This window comes from Merops nubicus, unplaced genomic scaffold, assembly GCF_000691845.1.
Source record: "Merops nubicus isolate BGI_N331 unplaced genomic scaffold, ASM69184v1 scaffold1997, whole genome shotgun sequence".
NCBI classification, from domain to species: domain Eukaryota; kingdom Metazoa; phylum Chordata; class Aves; order Coraciiformes; family Meropidae; genus Merops; species Merops nubicus.
Window position 1 is genome coordinate 64,071 of NW_008622103.1, and position 19,175 is coordinate 83,245.

General features: G+C 42.0%; 1 protein-coding gene across 1 annotated transcript in view; it reads right to left on the bottom strand.

Annotated features, from left to right (window-relative positions):
* PHACTR1 (phosphatase and actin regulator 1) overlaps positions 1-3,850 on the bottom strand; it is a 65,557-nt gene extending 61,707 nt beyond the window's left edge. The window contains exon 1 of the mRNA XM_008944651.1: positions 3,790-3,850. Coding sequence (XP_008942899.1) covers positions 3,790-3,850 — 61 coding nt within the window. The remainder of the gene's footprint in view (positions 1-3,789) is intronic.
* Between the last annotated feature and the right edge of the window lie 15,325 nt (positions 3,851-19,175).

Here is a 19,175-nt window from a genome sequence, read left to right on the forward strand (position 1 = left end):
GAATGTTTTTAAGGTGAATGTTTTCTGACTTAGCTGTTTGGGGAGAAATTCTGTATTCTGTGCTTGCTCTGTCTCCCTTTTACAAAAACACACCTTTAGAGGTGTTTAGGATAGGGACTGCTGTTGTCTCAGTTGCCTGGTTTCATGAGAGTGGAGCTGATTCTTCTACAGAGCAACTATTTCTTGAATGAAAGGCAGTGATTGTGTCCAGCCATATTCATCAATTCAGTGCAGGCCTAAATTTGGCCGTAACTGTGAGCAGACAAAAAGTATGGATGACTAAACCAGTACAATTTATTTTTTGGAGGGATGTCTCAGCATTTTTAGTGAAGTTGGATGCCTATCATAACATGCTGAGTCCTTTGAAACCTCACTGCCTTAAGTGCCCTTTGCACTTCTCAAGGTACATCCAGCATGATTTAAGAAGACAGCTTCAAATGACCTGTTGAAGTTTTATAATTGAAACAAAGTAAAATGTGAGATAAAACTTTGGCTTTAACTTTCTGTCATAATAAGAAGCATGACAGCTCTCTGTCCTGACAGCATAACCTCTTTTCATCTTACCTCTTAATATCTCCAATCTTCCTTTAGACTCTAAAACCTGTCCTTGGATTTGACTGAAATCACCAGACATGACAGAATCTGACTAAAATATAGTTGGACTTGATGATCTTAGAGGTCTTTTCCAACCTTAATAATTTTAGGATTCTATGAAATATACACCCTATATCAGATCTCTTAGAGAAGAGCTACATGGGGAGCTGCTCCAGTACAGCAAACAGATCAAACATGCAGATAAAATAATTTGTAGAGCAAAGAATATCTTGGTGTGAATTAATCCTGGATCAGACACATGCTTGACAACCAGATATAAAAGGCAAATTCCTTATTATTTTTAAAGTGTTAGAAGCTATTCTGGTTAGCTGACACATAAATGAAGAGAACCCTGGTAATGCAATTATTACATATACACAAATCAACCGATTGTCTTCAGGAACTATGAGTTTAAAGTTAGTTTTACACAGTGATGACATGTCAACTTTTCTTCTCACCCCTGCTAAATCCTCTGCTGTGTTTCCACAGAGCCTGCTGTTACTTGGTGCAGAACAACTCTCTCTAAAGGCCTGAGCTTTGCTAACCCTGGCTGAGTGTTATCAGCTGGGTCAGATGGGACCAGAGAGGGCAGCTTGACCTCTGCAGCCCCAGGAGCACGTGAAGGCTGCTCTTCTCTTACTCAAGAGGCTCTGCACATCTGAGGTCACTGAGGAAAGAGGACCTCAGAGAAAAATCCATGTCCTTCTCTGCCACGGGCTCCTTGGGCCAGGGGATGGAAGACTGAGTGCTCTTGCTTGTGGCCAAGGCCTGTCCCCGGGGCTGTTTCTTAGCCTGGGTGGCTACCTTAGCACGGTGGCTAGGGTCTTCCTTGACTTTGGTCTCTCAGCAGAGAGATCCCCTGGAGTTTGAGACAGGTTGACATACAGATGTCTTCCCTGCTTCTGAAGGAGCTCAAAACCTTTCAACAGATGATTTCACTGCAGCACAGCTGGCTCTCTGGTGGCTGCCATGCCTTCCTCCTTGCTGCATTACCAAACAACTTTTTGCTCACATACTGTCACAAAATTTGCCTTAGCATGTGAGTGCAGCAACATCCAAATCCTGGCAGGATTCAGGAAACCTGAAATTTTGGTCTAAGGTCATCATCTTGATTAGAGTGAATATAAAAATACAGAAGTATAAAGGCTGAAGACTACCTCTGCTTTCTTGAAGAACCACCACCTCTGAGGCAAGCAATGAGTACACAGTCACATTCAGAAATTTCTCACTACAGCCAATCTCATCTACATTCAGAGAAAAGAAGAGGTATCAAACTACTACAAGCAGATTTAATTCTTTGACTGGCACTATGGAAGAGTGGGCAGTTCTAAAGACAAATACTCTTGGGATGGTTACACCTTCATGTGAAAACCAAAGCTGTTTATCTGGGTGTAGGAGCAGTGGTATAGAAAAATGAGTTCTAAATTCTTCTAAATTCTCAGTTCTGCACTGCGGGTGGAAGTCGTATTTTTAACCTCTCAGCAGTGCCTGCACAGAAACTATTAGAGCAGCACATGCCTCATCAGATTCTTCTTCAACTTACTATTTTTCCAGAAGTACATAGTATTTGAAAAAATTACCACCTTTGCCTCCCTTTTCAGAAGACTCAAGTCACAGAACCCTGGAAATGGAAGATGGTAGAGATGGACTCGGTCATGAGTTTGGCCCTTGCCAAGAAAGAGCTCTCTGCAGCTCAATACTAAGCTCACTGCAAGCTCCAGAATTCTTGTTCTTGGGTCAGTCTATCCTTAATAAGGTTCCTTTGATCTGTATGGATTTTTTTTTAAGAAAGAAAAAGGCAAAATTACTCACAGGCTGATTCTGCCTGCTTTGTCCACCTCTTAGGAAAGGGAGACAAAGACACTGAAAATTATGGCTACACCTCTTGTCTGTGCAAGATGCCTCTTGGCATGGAAGGTGTAAACCTTTAGCAAATAAAGCCTTCTGCTATGAAGTGCTGAAGTCCTGAAGGATTAGAGATTACCTAACAGGAATTACAAGGAAAATGTTACTTTCACTTAAACTTTCTAGTGAGATAGAATATCCCTTATTAGAATTATTCTCAGGTTATTACACCACTGAAGAAAACATTGCTTTTGCTCTACACATCTTGCCTTACTCCTATCTGTGTATCATCAAAGCTACTGGATCACTGACACTATTCTTAGTGTTACCAGTTTCTTCTCTGCCCCACCTCTCTCTTGCAAGGAGTGGTACCAATTCTTAGTTTCCTGTGTTTGCAACCAGCAGGGAATAATGCAGAGCACTGAATAAGAAGTCCAGATGTTGTGCATTGTAGATTCCCTTTTAGTGGCACCTGACAATTAAAAAGTCTGACAGCTCTGCTTTTTGCCCTGGAAATAGGATGAAGCAGCATGTGCTTCATACCAGCTTCTTCTGATACTAAAAGGAGAAGAATTAGCACAAAGAAGAATTACCTTCTTTTTCAGATGAAGGGTTTGTACTGGTATTGCTAAATACATTCATATTTTTTTTTAGCTATTGCTAAAGACTTTCAGACTTTGGATTACTGAGGTTTAAAAGCATATGCATAAGTTGGATTGAAATTCAGAGGCAACTTTGGCATTTCTTCATATAATTTGCTGAAATCTCTCTTAGTTATTGACTAGGGAAGTATGAGAAGAAATAAAAGCTGTGGTTAAAGATTGACACATGTAATAAATGTCAAATATGCCTTGAATTACCAGTGTAAAACAATGATGTTTGTAAAACAATGGCATTTACAAAACAATGGCCTTTTGCATAAATAATACATTACTAACTCAACAGATTAATTATTATAAACTCTAAAGGTTTCCCTTTTCCACAGCAGTTAGTCCCAGAGAGACTCAAGCAGACACTGGTAACACATGCAGGCAAGGACTCACTCCCTCTCCCTGCAGTCTGGATGCCCTGGGGTTTTAGCAAGTGACTACTGGCCACTGCTGTGATTAATATTTCTACTGCTTCACATTTCTGGTTAGTTTTCAGTTTTATTTGCTAGGTAGCTGTCACGTGTATGCAACAGAGAGGGACAACCCACAATGAATTCAAACCAGATGTTTGGAGACCTTATTCTGCACAGTCCTGCAATTCAAGTCTGGATTTCTAGCTACCAGTGTTACAATGATGTAATATCTGGCCATAAAACTATATGGGATGACAATTTAATGTTGTGAAAAGAAGAACACTTACCTTTATCAAAAATTTCTTTCAGCACTCCTCGTTTTATAAGCTCCTCTCTGCTTTGCCTCATTGATATTTTTCTTTCCAGAGCTGCAAGTGAAGGAGAAGAGTCAATATAAATAGAAAAGAAGGGAAACAATTGTTTTAAAAGGCTCTGTGCCTTTAAGCATTTAAAAAATGCTTTTCCTCCTTTTGAAGTCAGTGGCAAATTAGCATCTCAAAATAAAGGCTACTGGCAGCCCAGAGGATCTGCCTGCTGCTGGTGCCTGGCAGCTATTGACAGAAACGGTTCCAGACTGACCCATCCGAGGGCATCTCTGCTCTCCCATTGCTTCATTTTGACACATGACCCAAGCACCTCTGTGGGGAATTAGAGACAGCAAAGGCAGAGAAAGGCAGTTAGTGCAGAAGTCACAGAGGGAAAGTAAGAAAGGAGGCAAGGCGAAGGATCACATCAATGAAAGACATGGCCATGGACTGTCCCCAGGCCACAGAAGAGGACCTCAAGAGTTATTTTCCTCCCGGGGGGGGGGTGTTTGCCCCCCAAAAAGGCATAAACGAGGGAAAATCCATGAAAGCCATTGTGATTTACACCGGTCTGAGCAGCCTGAGCCTCGTGCTACCTGCCTGGAGACCGTGGCCACCGGGGTGGCAAAACGACAGACAGAAATATCATGTTTGTTCAGTTCAGCGGTAATTAAAACAACGTCCAATTAACCAAAGCACCACAAAGGACATGCATTCAGGCAAAGAGCTGAAAGCCAGCAAGCAAGGGGCACAAGGAGTGCTGTGAGGGAGCGGCTGTGCACGCTCTGTGAGAAACAAGCCCATGCCTGCCAAAAACCAAGGCACAGTCAAGGGCGGATGGCTCCTGCCATATGCTCCCCTACCAGACCCAGCACAGATCCACGCACACACTGGGACTTCCCATCAGCCTGCCCAAGGCTGACTGAAAGCAAAAGAGGCTTTGAAACCCTCTCTCCATCCTGGAAAATACGAGGGTGCAATTTCTTCTGCAGGGTGTTCCTGCAGGGGCCCAGACCTGGGGGTTACCCTGACACGCTGCACTCACTGCAGCTCCTCTGCTGTCAGATACTCCCTGCTTACTACCAACAGGACCAGCTCTGCTTCACTCTTTTCCATAGGATAAATGCAGTTTTCTGCATTTCAACACGTTTTGAAGGTGTATTCTTCAGGACAAAGATGGCCAGTAGGTACTCTCAGTAGCTAACAAAACCCCTGGTCTTTAAAACTCACCCTCTGAACTCCAGCATCGATCAGAATTAATGGCAGGTCCCTTTGCTGAGGGCACAAGACTCTGTGTCCATTAGCCAAAAAAAGAGTAGAGTTTTATTCAGAAGCTGTAGACTTAACAGCATTTTCCAGAGGACCTTAGCACCATTTGAAGAAGTTTTTTAGGCACCTCGCTGACTTTCAACAAAACTTCGATTTCTAAATTTCTAATATGCTTTTGAAAAGAAGTACCCAACAATGAGACTCTGGAGTTGTGCTGCAGACTGCTCCCTGAGCTGCCTTTTCCCTCTGCTGAAGGAGTCTTGTGTGGTATGGAATTTAAAACCTTCTCCTCTTCCTCCTCAAGAACTGCTGCCCTCAGTCCCTCAAAAAAACAAGCTGCAGCGAACTCCTGAGCTTTCTCCCACCAAAGAAATTCCTCAGACCCTGAGTGACTTTAGAGAGCAACTTGGTGGCACCCAACACTTTTTGCAGGAGCTCTGAGAAAGTGTCATTTTCTGTAAGTGCAAGCAGCAAATAGCACCGAGTCTGTCCCAGCTTGTTCTTCAAGGAGAGATCAAGTCGGGTGAAACAGCAGCAAAGCAGCAGTTTCTGCATATAAAGAACAGCAAGGCTCAAAACCACGGGCAAAATACTGCTATTTCTGTACTTTACCATAAAGAGCTAAATAAGAGATCCACATTTCTCATCCACATTCACTGCCATCCCCCAGGTTTAGCATCTCAGCCTCCTGCCTTGTCAACAGCTGGCGATGCAAGGTAGCAGCACTGCTGCTGACTTCATGGCCAGCAAGTCCCACCACATCATCAAAGTACTGGTAAGAAACATGGTGATTTTGTGGACTGGAGTTAAGGCTTCTGGGGGATCATGTGTCAAACACGGCTAGCAAGACATTTGGAAGAAGTGCAGGAGCACGTCTCCCAGAACAGCTGCTGGGGAAGACTCGCAAGTATTGACCAAGACTTCTCAAAGTCATGGACCGTTCTTGAAGTCTAGAAGAATTTTTAACATAGAATATACATTTTTGGAAGACTGTATATATGTAGAGTCTAGAGAAGGGTGAAGGGTCTAGAGAATGAGTCTTCTGAGGAGCAGCTGAGAAAACTGGGGTTGTTTAGCCTGGAGAAAAGGAGGCTCAGGGCAGATCTCGCTCTCTACAACTCCTTTGTTTTAGAATGGAGGTTGGAGCGAGGTGGAGGTTGGGCTCTTGTCCTATATTGTTGTAGAACAAGAGGAAACAGCCTCACATTGTGCCAGGGGAAATTTTAGGTTGGCTATTAAGAAAAATCTTTTCCTCAAAATGGTTGCCAAGCCCTGTCCCAGGCTGCTCAGGGCAGTGGTGGAGTCCCCACCCCTGGAGGGGTTTCCAAGCTGTGGAGATGTGGTGCTGAGGGACATGGGGCAGTGGGGACCTGGCAGTGCTGGGGAGCAGTTGGACTTGATGATCTTAAAGGTCTCTTCCAAGCAAAACAATTAGATGAATCTGTAATTCTATGGGCTTTTCAGACACTCTCTTTTAGTTGTAATCTGCCTCTGCTCAAGGATGAACAAAAAAAAAAACACAATCCCTTCAGTTTGAAGCTCAGACTAAAACAATTTTTTTCAGTTTCTAAATCCTTTCTAAGTAGGTACAGGACTTAAAGTATTAATTATTTTCCTGCTAAGCCAGTTTAATTAATAAGATATTTAGAGGAAGGGCATGCTGGGCTAAGAGCACCACTGAATGATAATAACAGATGTCATACTAAAACTATGGAACATGCTGCCTGCCTTTTATACAGATCTTCCTCCTAGAGAAGCCTCGTACATCTAAGTGCAGCAAATGCTGTGCTGCTGCCGGATCAGATGGAAAAAACATCACAAGTGCTTAGATGCAGAACTCATTAGGATCTAACAGCCTGAACAATGAAATGTTTTACTGGGTCTGGATTTCTTTGGCAAACGTTGCCAGTTCTTTTAGGAAGGATTTTCTTTTCAAGCACGAAGCTGATACAAAAATAAATTCATTCACTCTGCACTGAGAAGGAATCCATTCACAGCAAAGGATAAATAAAAACCTCTGAATTAATCCTTGATTCACGAGGACCTTGTAAATTATGTGATAGGGAAAAATGAAATATAATTAATATTTAACAAAAGATGCATTACTTCACTGGTGATTTCCTTTAGTGATTTTTCATTTGTACAATCTTCCAGGAGATTAGAAATAAACATAAACCCTCTTTATGGCTACGTGCCAAAACCTGGTTATCTTAACAAATTCATTCATTCTCCACGAAACTCTCATTTACTAGCCTGTAGAAATGTATATTTTATGGTATAAGCACACAGGTTTTGCCCAGGTGCTCTGCTGGACGCTGTTTCTTTAAGCTCTGATGAAGAAACAGTGGGAAATAGTTTTTGTTAATGTTTCTGAGCTGGTGTTTTTGAACCCATCCCTCAGGAGCAGCACCCCTCCGCCGTTCACGCAGAGCTTTTCTCTGTGGCGTGCCCATTAGGATCAGTAAAGCCCTGACAGGGTCAGGAGGATTTCCTGCCCCTCCGTTCTGGAATTCAAGCATGGTTTTGCCTTTGTTCCTTTAATAAGCCCTTGTGCACGGCTGTGGGCTGCTCCTCCAGCTGAGAAGGTGAAGCTCACTGCTGCCTCTGTGCCAAGAGCTTCTGCTGCTCCATTAACCAGCCAAAGAGGCGTTTATGCAGTCAGGACATGAGACCTTTCTGTCCCTCCCATCCTTCCCTCCAAGACCAAACCATCTCAGAGGAACTCCTCCAACCCGCATCCATGCGAGAACAAACTGGCATCCTTTGCTTAACTTGTCATGTTGCTGCTTGAACTGAGGGGTGGGCTAATAAACAAGTCCTGCCCTTCCTTCTCATCTGACAACCAACTAAACCCCAGCCTGTGCCTGCAGTTGAATCTTAACCTCTCTGTTTTCTGAGGTTGCCCTTGGCCTTTGTCCTAAAAAGCGCTGGGGTTTGCTTTGCATGAATCCTTCCTTTCAAAGGCCACTATAATTTTCATGATGATTTTAGGAAGCAAAGGAATGAGGATTAGAGCAGAAGCCTTCTGGTACATTGAATATATTTGGATTTAATAGGCAGAAATTTGTTTTGCTAATAATTTACATCTGAATAATCAGAAACAAGTAAACCAATTGCTTTGCACAGCGTTAAGAAAAACAACCATCAATATTTCCTTTAGACTTGCAAGGAAGAAGAAGCTTTCAGATGTTATGGATTATGCATCAGAACATGTTACACCATCCTGAAATTCTTCCAGCTATGTAGACTTCCTTGATAATCAAATGGAGCAGGGTTTGTCTGGTTCAAATTTTTAGAGTGTGGGCTTCTGCCTCTGAGCAGGAAGAGCAAGTCTTGGTCATGATTGACCTCAGCCTAATGGAAGCATCCAAACCAGCCTGAACTGCACCTTGGAAGTGCCTGCTAGTCTTTATGGACTGTGAGGGAAGCTCAGGGTGAGTAACTGAGATAAAGATGCATAAAATATGGGCTGAATCCACTCCTGAAATCAAAACTGATTGAAGAAGGTAGTCTGAAGAAAAGAAATGGTTCTGTGAATAAAAGTCTCAGATGGAGCTGAAGAAAATGTGGATGTGTCAGCTCACACAGAGCTCCATTAATTTGAGATTGTTTCCATAGCTGTGGCATGACACCCAGCACTGCTGTTGTGAGCTTGGGGCTTGGCCAATGACAGAACATGGCTTGGTTGAAACAACTGATTTGCTTTGCTCAGTGCTGAATATGAATTTTGCTCGGCTTCAAACACTCTGAAGTCTCTTGAAGCCTGGGGAAGAAAAAAATATCCCAACAGATACCTGAATCTTTGAGATGTAAAGTTCCTTATGGAAGTTTTGGGTATCTCTCACCTCAGCCTAGGTTCTCCTGTGACAAAACAGAAACAATGTTCATCTACAAAATGAACACTGGAAGTGTTCAAGACCAGTCTGGATGGGACTTTGGACAACCCAGTCTAGTGGGACGTGTCCCTGCCCATGGCAGGGGGTTGGAATGAGATGATCTTTAAGGTCCTTTCCAACCCAAACCATTCTGTGATTCTATGAAAATCTGATTCAGAGACATTACTGCCTAGAAAGGTCTGTGGTGTCTGCCCATGACACCTCGTGCTGTGATTGTAGCCTAGCTCTCCTGTTCTATGACACTACCAAATCAGTTAACATCAGTGGGGGAAAGATGTGTGGGTATGAAAAGTTAAACTTGGTTCAAAATGATATTTCAAATATCTCTCCAAAACAGGTGCTCCTTTTGTGGCACATGCTACAAGACAAGCTAATAAAACAGGAACAAAACCTGGCACTGATGCCACCCTGGAGGCAGTTACTACTCAAAACATTCTAGAAGCAAACCACTATCATTATTATCATTATAGAGGTGAAAAAGTGAGGTACAGATAAGCTGAAGCAACTTGGTTTGCCACCTGCTAGACCAGCAGCAAAGCATTGACAGCAACTGTTCTGTGGCCAGGGGCCAACATGCCAGGCTAGGAAGTGAACCTTCTAGACTTAAAATTTGTTAATATATAAATAAAACAAATAAAAATAAAATCATAGGAAAAAGAGACCAAAAACCTCCAACTCTCTATTAATTTTACTTGATTTCCAGTCTTGCAAGTACAACTGAATTTATTTTAGATTATGACTACTTAGAACACATGGAGGTCAATATTTAGGGCATCTTGCTTCCACTCAAAATTCAGATCAGCTGAGGACACTTGTCCATCCCCAGTTAGAAGCACTGAAAAAGGAGCATGGTCAATCTTCATTTGCAACAGGCAAGCCTTTGAAATGACACAGTAAAAATATACACACTCCTCTGAGAAGGTAGGATCAAAGCTAAAAACCCTAGTTCCTGACCAGAAGAGGTGAGGAGGTGTAACAGTTGCCACTAACTGCTACAACTACAGAAAAAAACCTGAATACTCTCTCCCTTCCTGATGGTGAAAGTGAAACTGGTGAAGAAATTGAAATCAGCCTTAAGAAAACTCTAGTTTTATACTGATCATTGCTACATGTGAACTGCCAGAGCCCAGACTTGGGGTGCAAAGTCAAATCTGTAACCACAGAATTGCAGGAGCTAATCAAAATATTGCAGCATATTAAGCCAAGAAGATCATAATGCAGAAACCCAGCCCTGAAATGCAGCAGCATACAACCAAGAATCCAGCAACCACAACCAAGAATTCAGCAACCACAAGGAAGGGCAGAGAAAGAAAATCTGAACAACTCTACCACAAGTAACAGAATCAACTAAACCAGAGAAATCAGAAATCTAACCCAAGAGCAGGTGGACTGTAATTTTTTCATATAGAAGGACTGAAAAGAAATCAAGCAAAGAAGCTGCCTTCCTAGGGAAAGACAAGCAAGATGCAAAGAAACCCAACACAGTGGATTTCACAGGACAAGCAGAGCAAGCCTGGCAGCAGATGAGTACATGAAAACAGCAGATAGGACAAGAAGTCTTGCTAAATATAACAAAGGCTGTATGTTCAAAAAAAGATCTAAGACAATGGGAGTGAAAAGAAGACTCTAGACACCCTTAAGAAAAATGTTGCCACCCTCAACTGCCCAGCTAATAAACAGCAAAACAGAACTCCCCTGAGTCCTCAACTGTGATAACCTATCAACAGTATTTTGGGAAGATTTGCATTTTTGTCCCCTTTTTACAGAATGGCTTTTCTTGCCACTCTTGAGAAGTATTGAACAGCAGGGTAGGAAGAAACTCACGAAGCTGACCAGGATATTGAAAAAAAATGAAGAAAACCATATTCCTCCTGTTCTTCCTTTTGACCTGCTGCACAGGCTTTTCATTAATTCCTAGGTAACACTAGGTCAAGAACTGGAAAGCTGAGCCACCCACAGGTATTGCTTTCCACAACTTAATGAAAAATGAGTCTCTGTAGCTTAATTAAAGAAATTTGCACCAAGGTAACATAGCATATCTTACAGAACACCTGCTCTGCAATTACAGTGTGACTGCAGCAGGGAAAGCCAGACCCTGGGCATTCTGAGGATATATAATTTAGGCATCAGGAACAGTAATGAGGGGGTGGTGCTGACTTATCTGAAGGCTTTCATCCAGGTGAGAAACCTGGCAGGCTAGAACAGCCTATGCTGATACCATACTGCTACCAGCACCCTAAGTAGCTATAACTTAATGAAAGATAAATTGAGCATAGCTATTACCACCACTGTTCTTACTTCAGTGGAACTACGTTCTAAGTGCCAGCAGAAGGCAGCTGACAGAGTCCCTGTGACAAGAGAACCATTCAGGGTTTCACATGGACCACAGCAGATGAAATGATGGTTTCTCCTCCAGGCTTCTGTGTGACAAAATGCAGAAGTTGTAGCTTCAAAGAAACAGTAAAAATACAGGTTCTATTCCTCAAGCCTCTGCAGCCAGACAAGATGAGTGATAACATCTGAAATAAACATGCAGGAGCATCATCATCAGCTGTCCATCCCAAAGAACAGTTGCTTTTTACAAGTGACTCATGGTGCTTTAGGCACCTGCAGGCTCAGATTTCTGGGTGTACAACAAACAACAGCCACGCTGAAAGCCAATGAGCGGAAGCTGGGTGAGGTATCTGCAGTGTGTCTCCCACACCCTGAGAAGGTGGTACCCAGAGAGAGAATGCTGCAGCAGGGCTCTGCAGTGTCACCTGCAATGGCAGAACTGTCTATTTGCAATGTTCTGCTGCACATCAGTCCAGAGGACCTTCCCCAAAGCAAACCCCAGAGCATCTGCACGGTGGACATCGCTCGGATGACTCCTGCAACTCTCTGCAGCTAAATGCAATTCTCTCCAGAACAGTTTACACAGGGGATATAAATAACCAGGCAAGCTGCTGCTTTTGGATTTGCTCCCCCATCAGACAACACATCCAGATGGCAAAATACACAGCAGAGTTTACAGAAACAAGTCTAGCAGATGTCAGGAAACTAGATTCTCCAGTGTAACTTTTAAAGTCAGTTTTCCTGGGACAGAAAGAGGGGGAAAAATATCAAGATAGAGCCAAAACAACAGCAGGCTGATGGTAGGAAGGGAGGAAGAACGCTTGGACAGAGCACCAGAGTCAACCAAACTACTGGCCAGTATTTGGTCCCCTTGTTTGCCAGCCTGGAGGTCGTCCCTGCTGACAGAAGAGACCTGTACTCGGTGAGACAAGCAGCACAACTCTTCCTATAGTAACAGCAAACTGCTGTTACTTCCTCCAAATTTTACAACTCCAATTTACCTTGCAGCTGTAACTTTACAAACATGTATTGCCTGATCCCCACAGCCAGATGATGTGTGAAAATGGTGCATTATTATTGTTTGACAAAGCCTTTCTTTGGCTACCACGAAGGAAGCTGCATCTGCTGGATGCTTCTATTTCATCAGACAGGGATTTGGGACAAAAAATACCTGCAAAAAGGGACCCAGAGAGTATATACACACACAACACTGTTGTAGCAAATCTCAGTTTAGGAACAGTTCTCCCATTTACACTGAAATATTTAGTGTGCAGCAGCCTCCAAAAAAGATACACAAAGCAGATGAATAGTTGTGTATCCACGTCCACATGTACACTTAATTAAAATAAATGTTATAAAGCACAGCTTGCAACTGAGAAACACCAACTTAAATCTGAAGTTGGCTTTGCACCTTTTTGAGAGAGAAGCTATTCAGATTCAAAATACTTTTTGGAAACCACCACTACTTTTGTACACCCAGACAACCTCAGCTACACACATAAATTAAAAATGCATTTGTTATTAGAATGAGCTGGCATCAAACCCTCAACACAGGCCTCTGTTCAGAGCCAAAGAGGAAATCATTCATTTAATGCTTGATTATAGAAATGACTGAATCACAAAGCAACAGACACTTCCTCCAACATAAGAAGATTCCTGAATTGCAGCTGTCACATCATCCAGCAATTATCTTTGGATGATGTTTCCAGCTTGTGCAATGGCATGAATTGGTTGGTACATAACAGACTTAATGCTGAAAAAAACTCAAAGTGTCTTTAACATTATTTACTTATCCACCCAAAATAGTGCAGTTTACTTTCTGGTTTGGGAGCTGATAATAGTTCAAGCTACAATAAAGCAATAAAGTCACATGTGCAATTTCAGTACGTTTCATGCATTCAGAGGCTTGGTCTGATTTTTTGCCCTTTTTTTAGCTGAAACTTTCCCAAGTAGAGGGAAACTTTCCACCAAGCATGGCAGGCCTCTGGAACCAACAGACTGAAAAAAGATGAGGCTGGGATTTCAGTTACAGTACCATGAATGCAGAATAGCTTTGTGAGAATTTGGCACACGCCATCCTGCCTTGTAGAATTGGAAAATGGAAAGTAAGTGGAATTATTCAATTCTATTTCAAGAGGAGATTTTTTTTTTTTTTAAATCCACCAAGGACAAAATGGTTTTATGCTCCTCTACACTATGTGCTGAAGTTATCTGAGAAAAGACATTTTTACACTTAGTATTTTTTTATGTGCAAGAACACATGATGTTTGTCTGGGATGGAGAAATGGAGTTGAAGACACAAACACCCTTAGACAGTAACAGCTTTGAATTGAAGTACTGATAAAAGAAGCAAATTTGGACAATAATAGGCAAGAAGGACAGTGAAGTGAAGGAGATGTGATAACAGCCTAGCCATTTCTTACTCTGAAATGACATTATCAGTGTAGCTAGGAAGGGTTGTCAAGCCCTGGAACAGGCTGCCCAGGGCACTGGTGGAGTCCCCATCCCTGGAGTGACCTGGCAGTGCTGGGTTAGCAGTTGGACTTGATTCTCTTCCAGCTCTCTTCCAATCAAAATGATTCTATGATTCTATAATACTGAATAAAATAAAGATATAACGGCGGTCTGATAGCTCAGTATTCCAATGGAAGTGTTCCTACTCTCCAGAACTTTTAATAAAGTTTATCTGTTAAATGAAAGTCAAACAGAAAATTTGTAGATTCACAGATGATCTAAGGTTAAAAGCAATGGTCCAGAAGGATAAAGGCCGTGGTAAACAAGTCAAATATTTTTCACAGCAGTGCTAATCCTGAAGAGCTTCAGCAGAATCACAGAGCGAAACTCTTCTTTAAAGTAGCTTTGGAATTCTTTCAAAGTGAAGTGTCACTTGAAGAACTTTTTAAAGAAATCAATAAAATGAAGAGTAGTAAACTACCAAGACCAGGTAATTTTCTTCCCAGAGTTTTCAAATATGAACAAGTAAGCATGGCCTATAGCCTAGATAAGATAGAAAAGTGGGAGGTAGCAAAGAGAAGGTTTCTATTTTTAAGAATCCAAAAGTCACCTGGGAATTACAGATCAGTAAGCTTGGTTTCCATGCCACCAGTCTAGGAAGAGCAATAAAGAATAAAGCTAGAAATAGGAGACCTAGAACAGAAGAGAGCTGGGAGAAGAATTATCCTGGGTTTGAGGTGGAGGTTGACAGAAGTCAATGAATGAAGATGCTTTGTTCCATCTTAGTGCCTTCAGCATTCCAAACCCCCTATGTTAAGGTCTTTGAAAGAACTAAAATTGCATAAGATAACAGTGAGTATCCTCTGGTGGATTACTAACATGTAGAGAGCAAGGAGGAGTGCCCCATACCCAAAACAGAGGGATGTGGTAGGACCTACTCTCTTCTTCACCAAGACATGTTCTAGAAAGGCTGGCAACAGGGCGACGACAACGTTTGCTGATTGCAGTCAAAACTAAAGGCTGACTGCAAAGAGCTACAAAAGATCTTGTGATAACAAATGACATGTGACAAAATCCAACATTGGTAAGAGCAAAAAAGACATTTGGGAAAAGGCAGCCCTAACTATACACAGTGGCAGCTAAATTAGTCATTCCCACTCAGAAGACAGCGCTTGGAAACTCTGCAGAGAATTCTCTCAAAACATCGTCTTGATGCTTGGGGCAGTAAAAAAGGAAACAGAAATGAGGAATTATTAGGAAATAAATACAGCAGCTTTGTGCGAGCGTACTAGTCTACAGCTAACACAAGTCTGGTTATCTATCTCCAAAATGATACAGCAGAACTAAAAAAAAGATGGAGAAATGGAAAAAGAGTGATTAAAGGGATGGGGTATCTTGTACAGGAATAAAGAGTAGTGAAACTGCAGGTTTTGGTCATCTTTTCTTTTATAACTAGGTCCTGGTCCCCTGATCTTCACAAAAATACATGGTAACTGTCTCTTCAGCTGTGCCCTGCATGAACAAGACATGAGAACGACCAAGGTGCATCTGGAAAAAAGGTGGTTTTGTGGACAACACCTTTTGTCACTGTGGAATTGACTGCAAGAGACACCCAGGAAGGCCAAAAGTGTAACTGGCTTCAAATAACAATTTGTGACAGAGGATAAAAAACACTGAAGGATAAATCCACCCATGGCTCCATAATTTGGATGAAGCTTTTGGTTGATATATTTTTGTGTGCTGTAATGTGATTTAGGTGAGGGGACAGATAAATACACACTCACCCTGCTTCTTGCATAGGCTTTCACTAAACAGAACTGCTGGCTGCAAGAAAAGATACTGAGCCACATGGACTTTGGTTTGATCTGCAATGTCTGTCCTTGAGTGTATTTATCTTTAGAGGATGTGGTTAATGAATCAGGAGAAAACACCCTGGATCCCAATGCACCAAAGGACACACTGTATTCAATTATCTAATTGTTGGGAAATATGCAAAGGCATCTAATTTGCCTTTGAAAGGAACTTGAAGTTTATCTCCTTACCATGCATGTCAGGGGATTTTTCTTGCCTGATTAAATCAGACCTGTTAAGTAACACAGAGTTCAACATATTAGCATCTAGAATGACAAAAACAGGTTCAGGTTTGTGTCCTGTGCTCTTTGCAAAAGTAGCTCAGTAGCTACTGTGGCATCTGGCTTAGAAATCCTTTTCAACATGGGCTTCAGGATTTTTCATTCATTAATTCCTCATCAGAAGGTGAAGACTTTTTTTTTTTAATACTTTTTGGGTTTTCTCCTTTCAGATGTAGGAAATACAAGAGTGTGTGCTGGATTTAATCTTGGACAAATCTTCATTATTATTGATTGCTTTCTGACAGTGCAGTAGGTGAAGTGGCAATGGAATGCAAACCTGAAAGCTGAAATTCTGCCCAGTGTTGGTAATGACCTGACTGTAGATGGTTTTTTAACAAAGAAAATGAAGTTGAGTTATTCAGCAGATTTCTACTAACCCTTCACAAAAGAACCACAAAGAGGCTGCAAATCACTGCTCCGTGGACAATGACGAGCCTGGCAGAAGTTGATGTTACCTTGAAACACTTTTCTGAAGACTATCAAAATGCCAGGATGTTGTTATTAATATATTAACTAAAATATTCACGAAAGAGCTTCAAAATTCAGATGTAAGCAAAGAAATAATCCAATTTAATGATTAACTCTACCTTAATATTCTTCTGTCCCAACTTTAACCTGGTCTTTTTTTACATCAGTAAGATTTGGAGGATTTATTTTTGTGAAAGTTCACTTATTTCTGTTGCATAATAGCAATACATGGCAGTCTATTTCTGCCATCATAATTAGTTGCTGTGGAGATGGCTGAAATATCATGGATTATTATAATTGCAAATGAGGAATAAGCAGCAGGAAAAGATGACATTGATAATCTGCAAATATTGTAAGGTTCCTTGGAACTAGTCAACTAGAAAGATATTAAATTTGCCATAGCAAAGAGCAGGCTCACAGAATATGGGGGTGGTGTACATTTTGGATGAATATACTGTGAAGAAACACGACAGCTACATGCGACAGCATCTTAAATTTAGCTTTATGTTAAAGCAAAATTACCATACAACTCAGGCATCTTGTGATTTTGTTACATATGATTTTGCTTAAGGCCTATAGAAAAGCCACTTACAGTATTCACCTTTATCACTGAGGTAAAAACTCCACAGCAGTAGTACATAAAATCAGTGGGTGTTATCCTGAACTAATATTCTTTGGCAGACAAATGAAGGAGAAACAGGTGTTGAAGTATCTGCATGAAAAGTGGTGAGAATTATCCCCTTGACATAGTTCTTTAAAAGGTAAGAATCAAACAGCATCTTTCACTGGAGACTAATGAGCCTCTTGGAGGGAGGAAGGACAAAGCAGACAAAAATAAAATTCCTGATGTACTATTTTACAGGAGCAGAACTCCTTTGCCTGATGTCCAATTCTGCTGTAGGGCTGGCTGGCACTCCAGCCTGCACCTCAGTGAGGGCTGGGTAATGGGTTCTGTGGGATGCTGCTGCCTTCATCCAGCCCCTGTGAGCCCTTCCAGCACTACCAGATCTCTGCCTTTGCTGCCTTGCTAGCATGAAGCAATTGGCCTAAATTAAAAAAAAAAAACAAAACCAAAGATTCCCCAAATTGTGCTTTTATGAAGAAATAAACTATTTAAGGCTTGACTGAGCTAAATACTCTCTTATGTATTGCTGTTCAGAGTGAAGCTTCTGCCTTCTGAAACACCAAGAGAAAGTGAGAAGCATTCAGGGGACGTGAGAAGCAGCTGTTTGTAAACCAAGATTTCTTTCTCTCTCTGAGCATAGCTGAGTGACTGATACCAGAATTACATTCCCAAGGTATCCATGCCATTATCTGGATAGTTTTTTAAACATCAAACAAGTATTGTGGCATATTATTAAGATGATCAAGATAATTTAGGTGGACTGAGCTATGGATGGTGGAGCCTCAAGATACCAGTAGATTTATACTGACTGAGCAGCCAAACACTGAGTGGTTTTAGCATCAACAAACTTTCTGAGTTCAAAGATACTGGGAAGATCTCTTGTTTGGATGGAGATGAACTAGTCCACCCCATTCTGCCTCACCCTGATGTTCAGTGAGGGGTTTGCATCAGCCACCAAACAAGGCAAAACCTAAAATATGCTCACCTGCTGTCTTACCCATTTATTGTATCTCTTCGAGCCACTGTTGCTGATGTATGAGCCTGATAATTAGGCTAATTTGATGTGAACCTCCTTGGAGGCTCCCTCACTTTCTCTGAGGATGATGTGTCCAGCTCCCAGGCCCCAGAAAGCCACTGACTAACTGGAGGGAGTCCAGCAGTGACCCCCCACAACAGCTGAACACAACGTGCAAGAGGGGCCCAGGGGAGCTGGGTCTACTCAGCCTTGAGAAGCAAAGGCTGAGGGAGAATCTGATGGCTGTCTGCCACTCCCCAACACGTGGGTCTAGCAGAGACAGACACCCTCTTCCTGGAGCTACATGGAGAAAGCACCACAAGGTCCCAAGGACTACAAGCTCCCAAGCTGCACCAAGGGAAATTCTCAATAAATACAAGCAAAATAAGTTCTCACACTCAGTATAGTCAGATGTTGGAGCTGGTCTCCCAGAGTCTCTGCCTCCATCCCTTGTAATATTTGGAAGCTGACTGGGAAACCTACAGTAATCCCAGAGATGTCCCTGCTTTCACCACAAGTTGGACCAGATATCCTCCAGATATTTTTCTGGTTTATAGTAGCTCCTGATTTCTGTTTAACAAAAATGAAATGTGCTGGAGTGTGCAGGGACAGGCCACACTGATGGACCCACCTGATACCACTCACTCCTGTTGCAGACACCATGACACCCAACAGGTTCCACTGCTTTTGCACTGAAATGGTAAAAGCCACACTGCTAACCTCAGGTTTCTTTGTTCCCAAGCCAAAGCACACCACTATCACCAAAACTGGAATCAGCTGAGGTCATGTCTCCTTTCAAGGTTGAGCCTCTCCTCTCAGTGGAGTGCAACACATGCATCCTGAAGGCACCACACCCTCAGTGCTCTCGTCCTTTGAACACAGCAGTGACAATCCAGTTTCAGACAAAAATCCAAGTTAATAATCTTTACAGCAGAACATTCGTAACATTCAGAAATAGAAATATCTTTAATCTTAGTCACTGCAAAGTTTAATTAAGCCAGCTTTAAGCCCAGTTTGTAGGTAGGAGACTTAAGCTGCTATTTTAAGTCATGCAGCAGAACAAGCAATTTGATGAGGGAGTTACAAAATCATCACTGAAAACTTTCAGACCGACACTGACCTATACACAGTGTGAATACCAAATACTTAGTGTGGCTTTGGATAGGAAACGACTA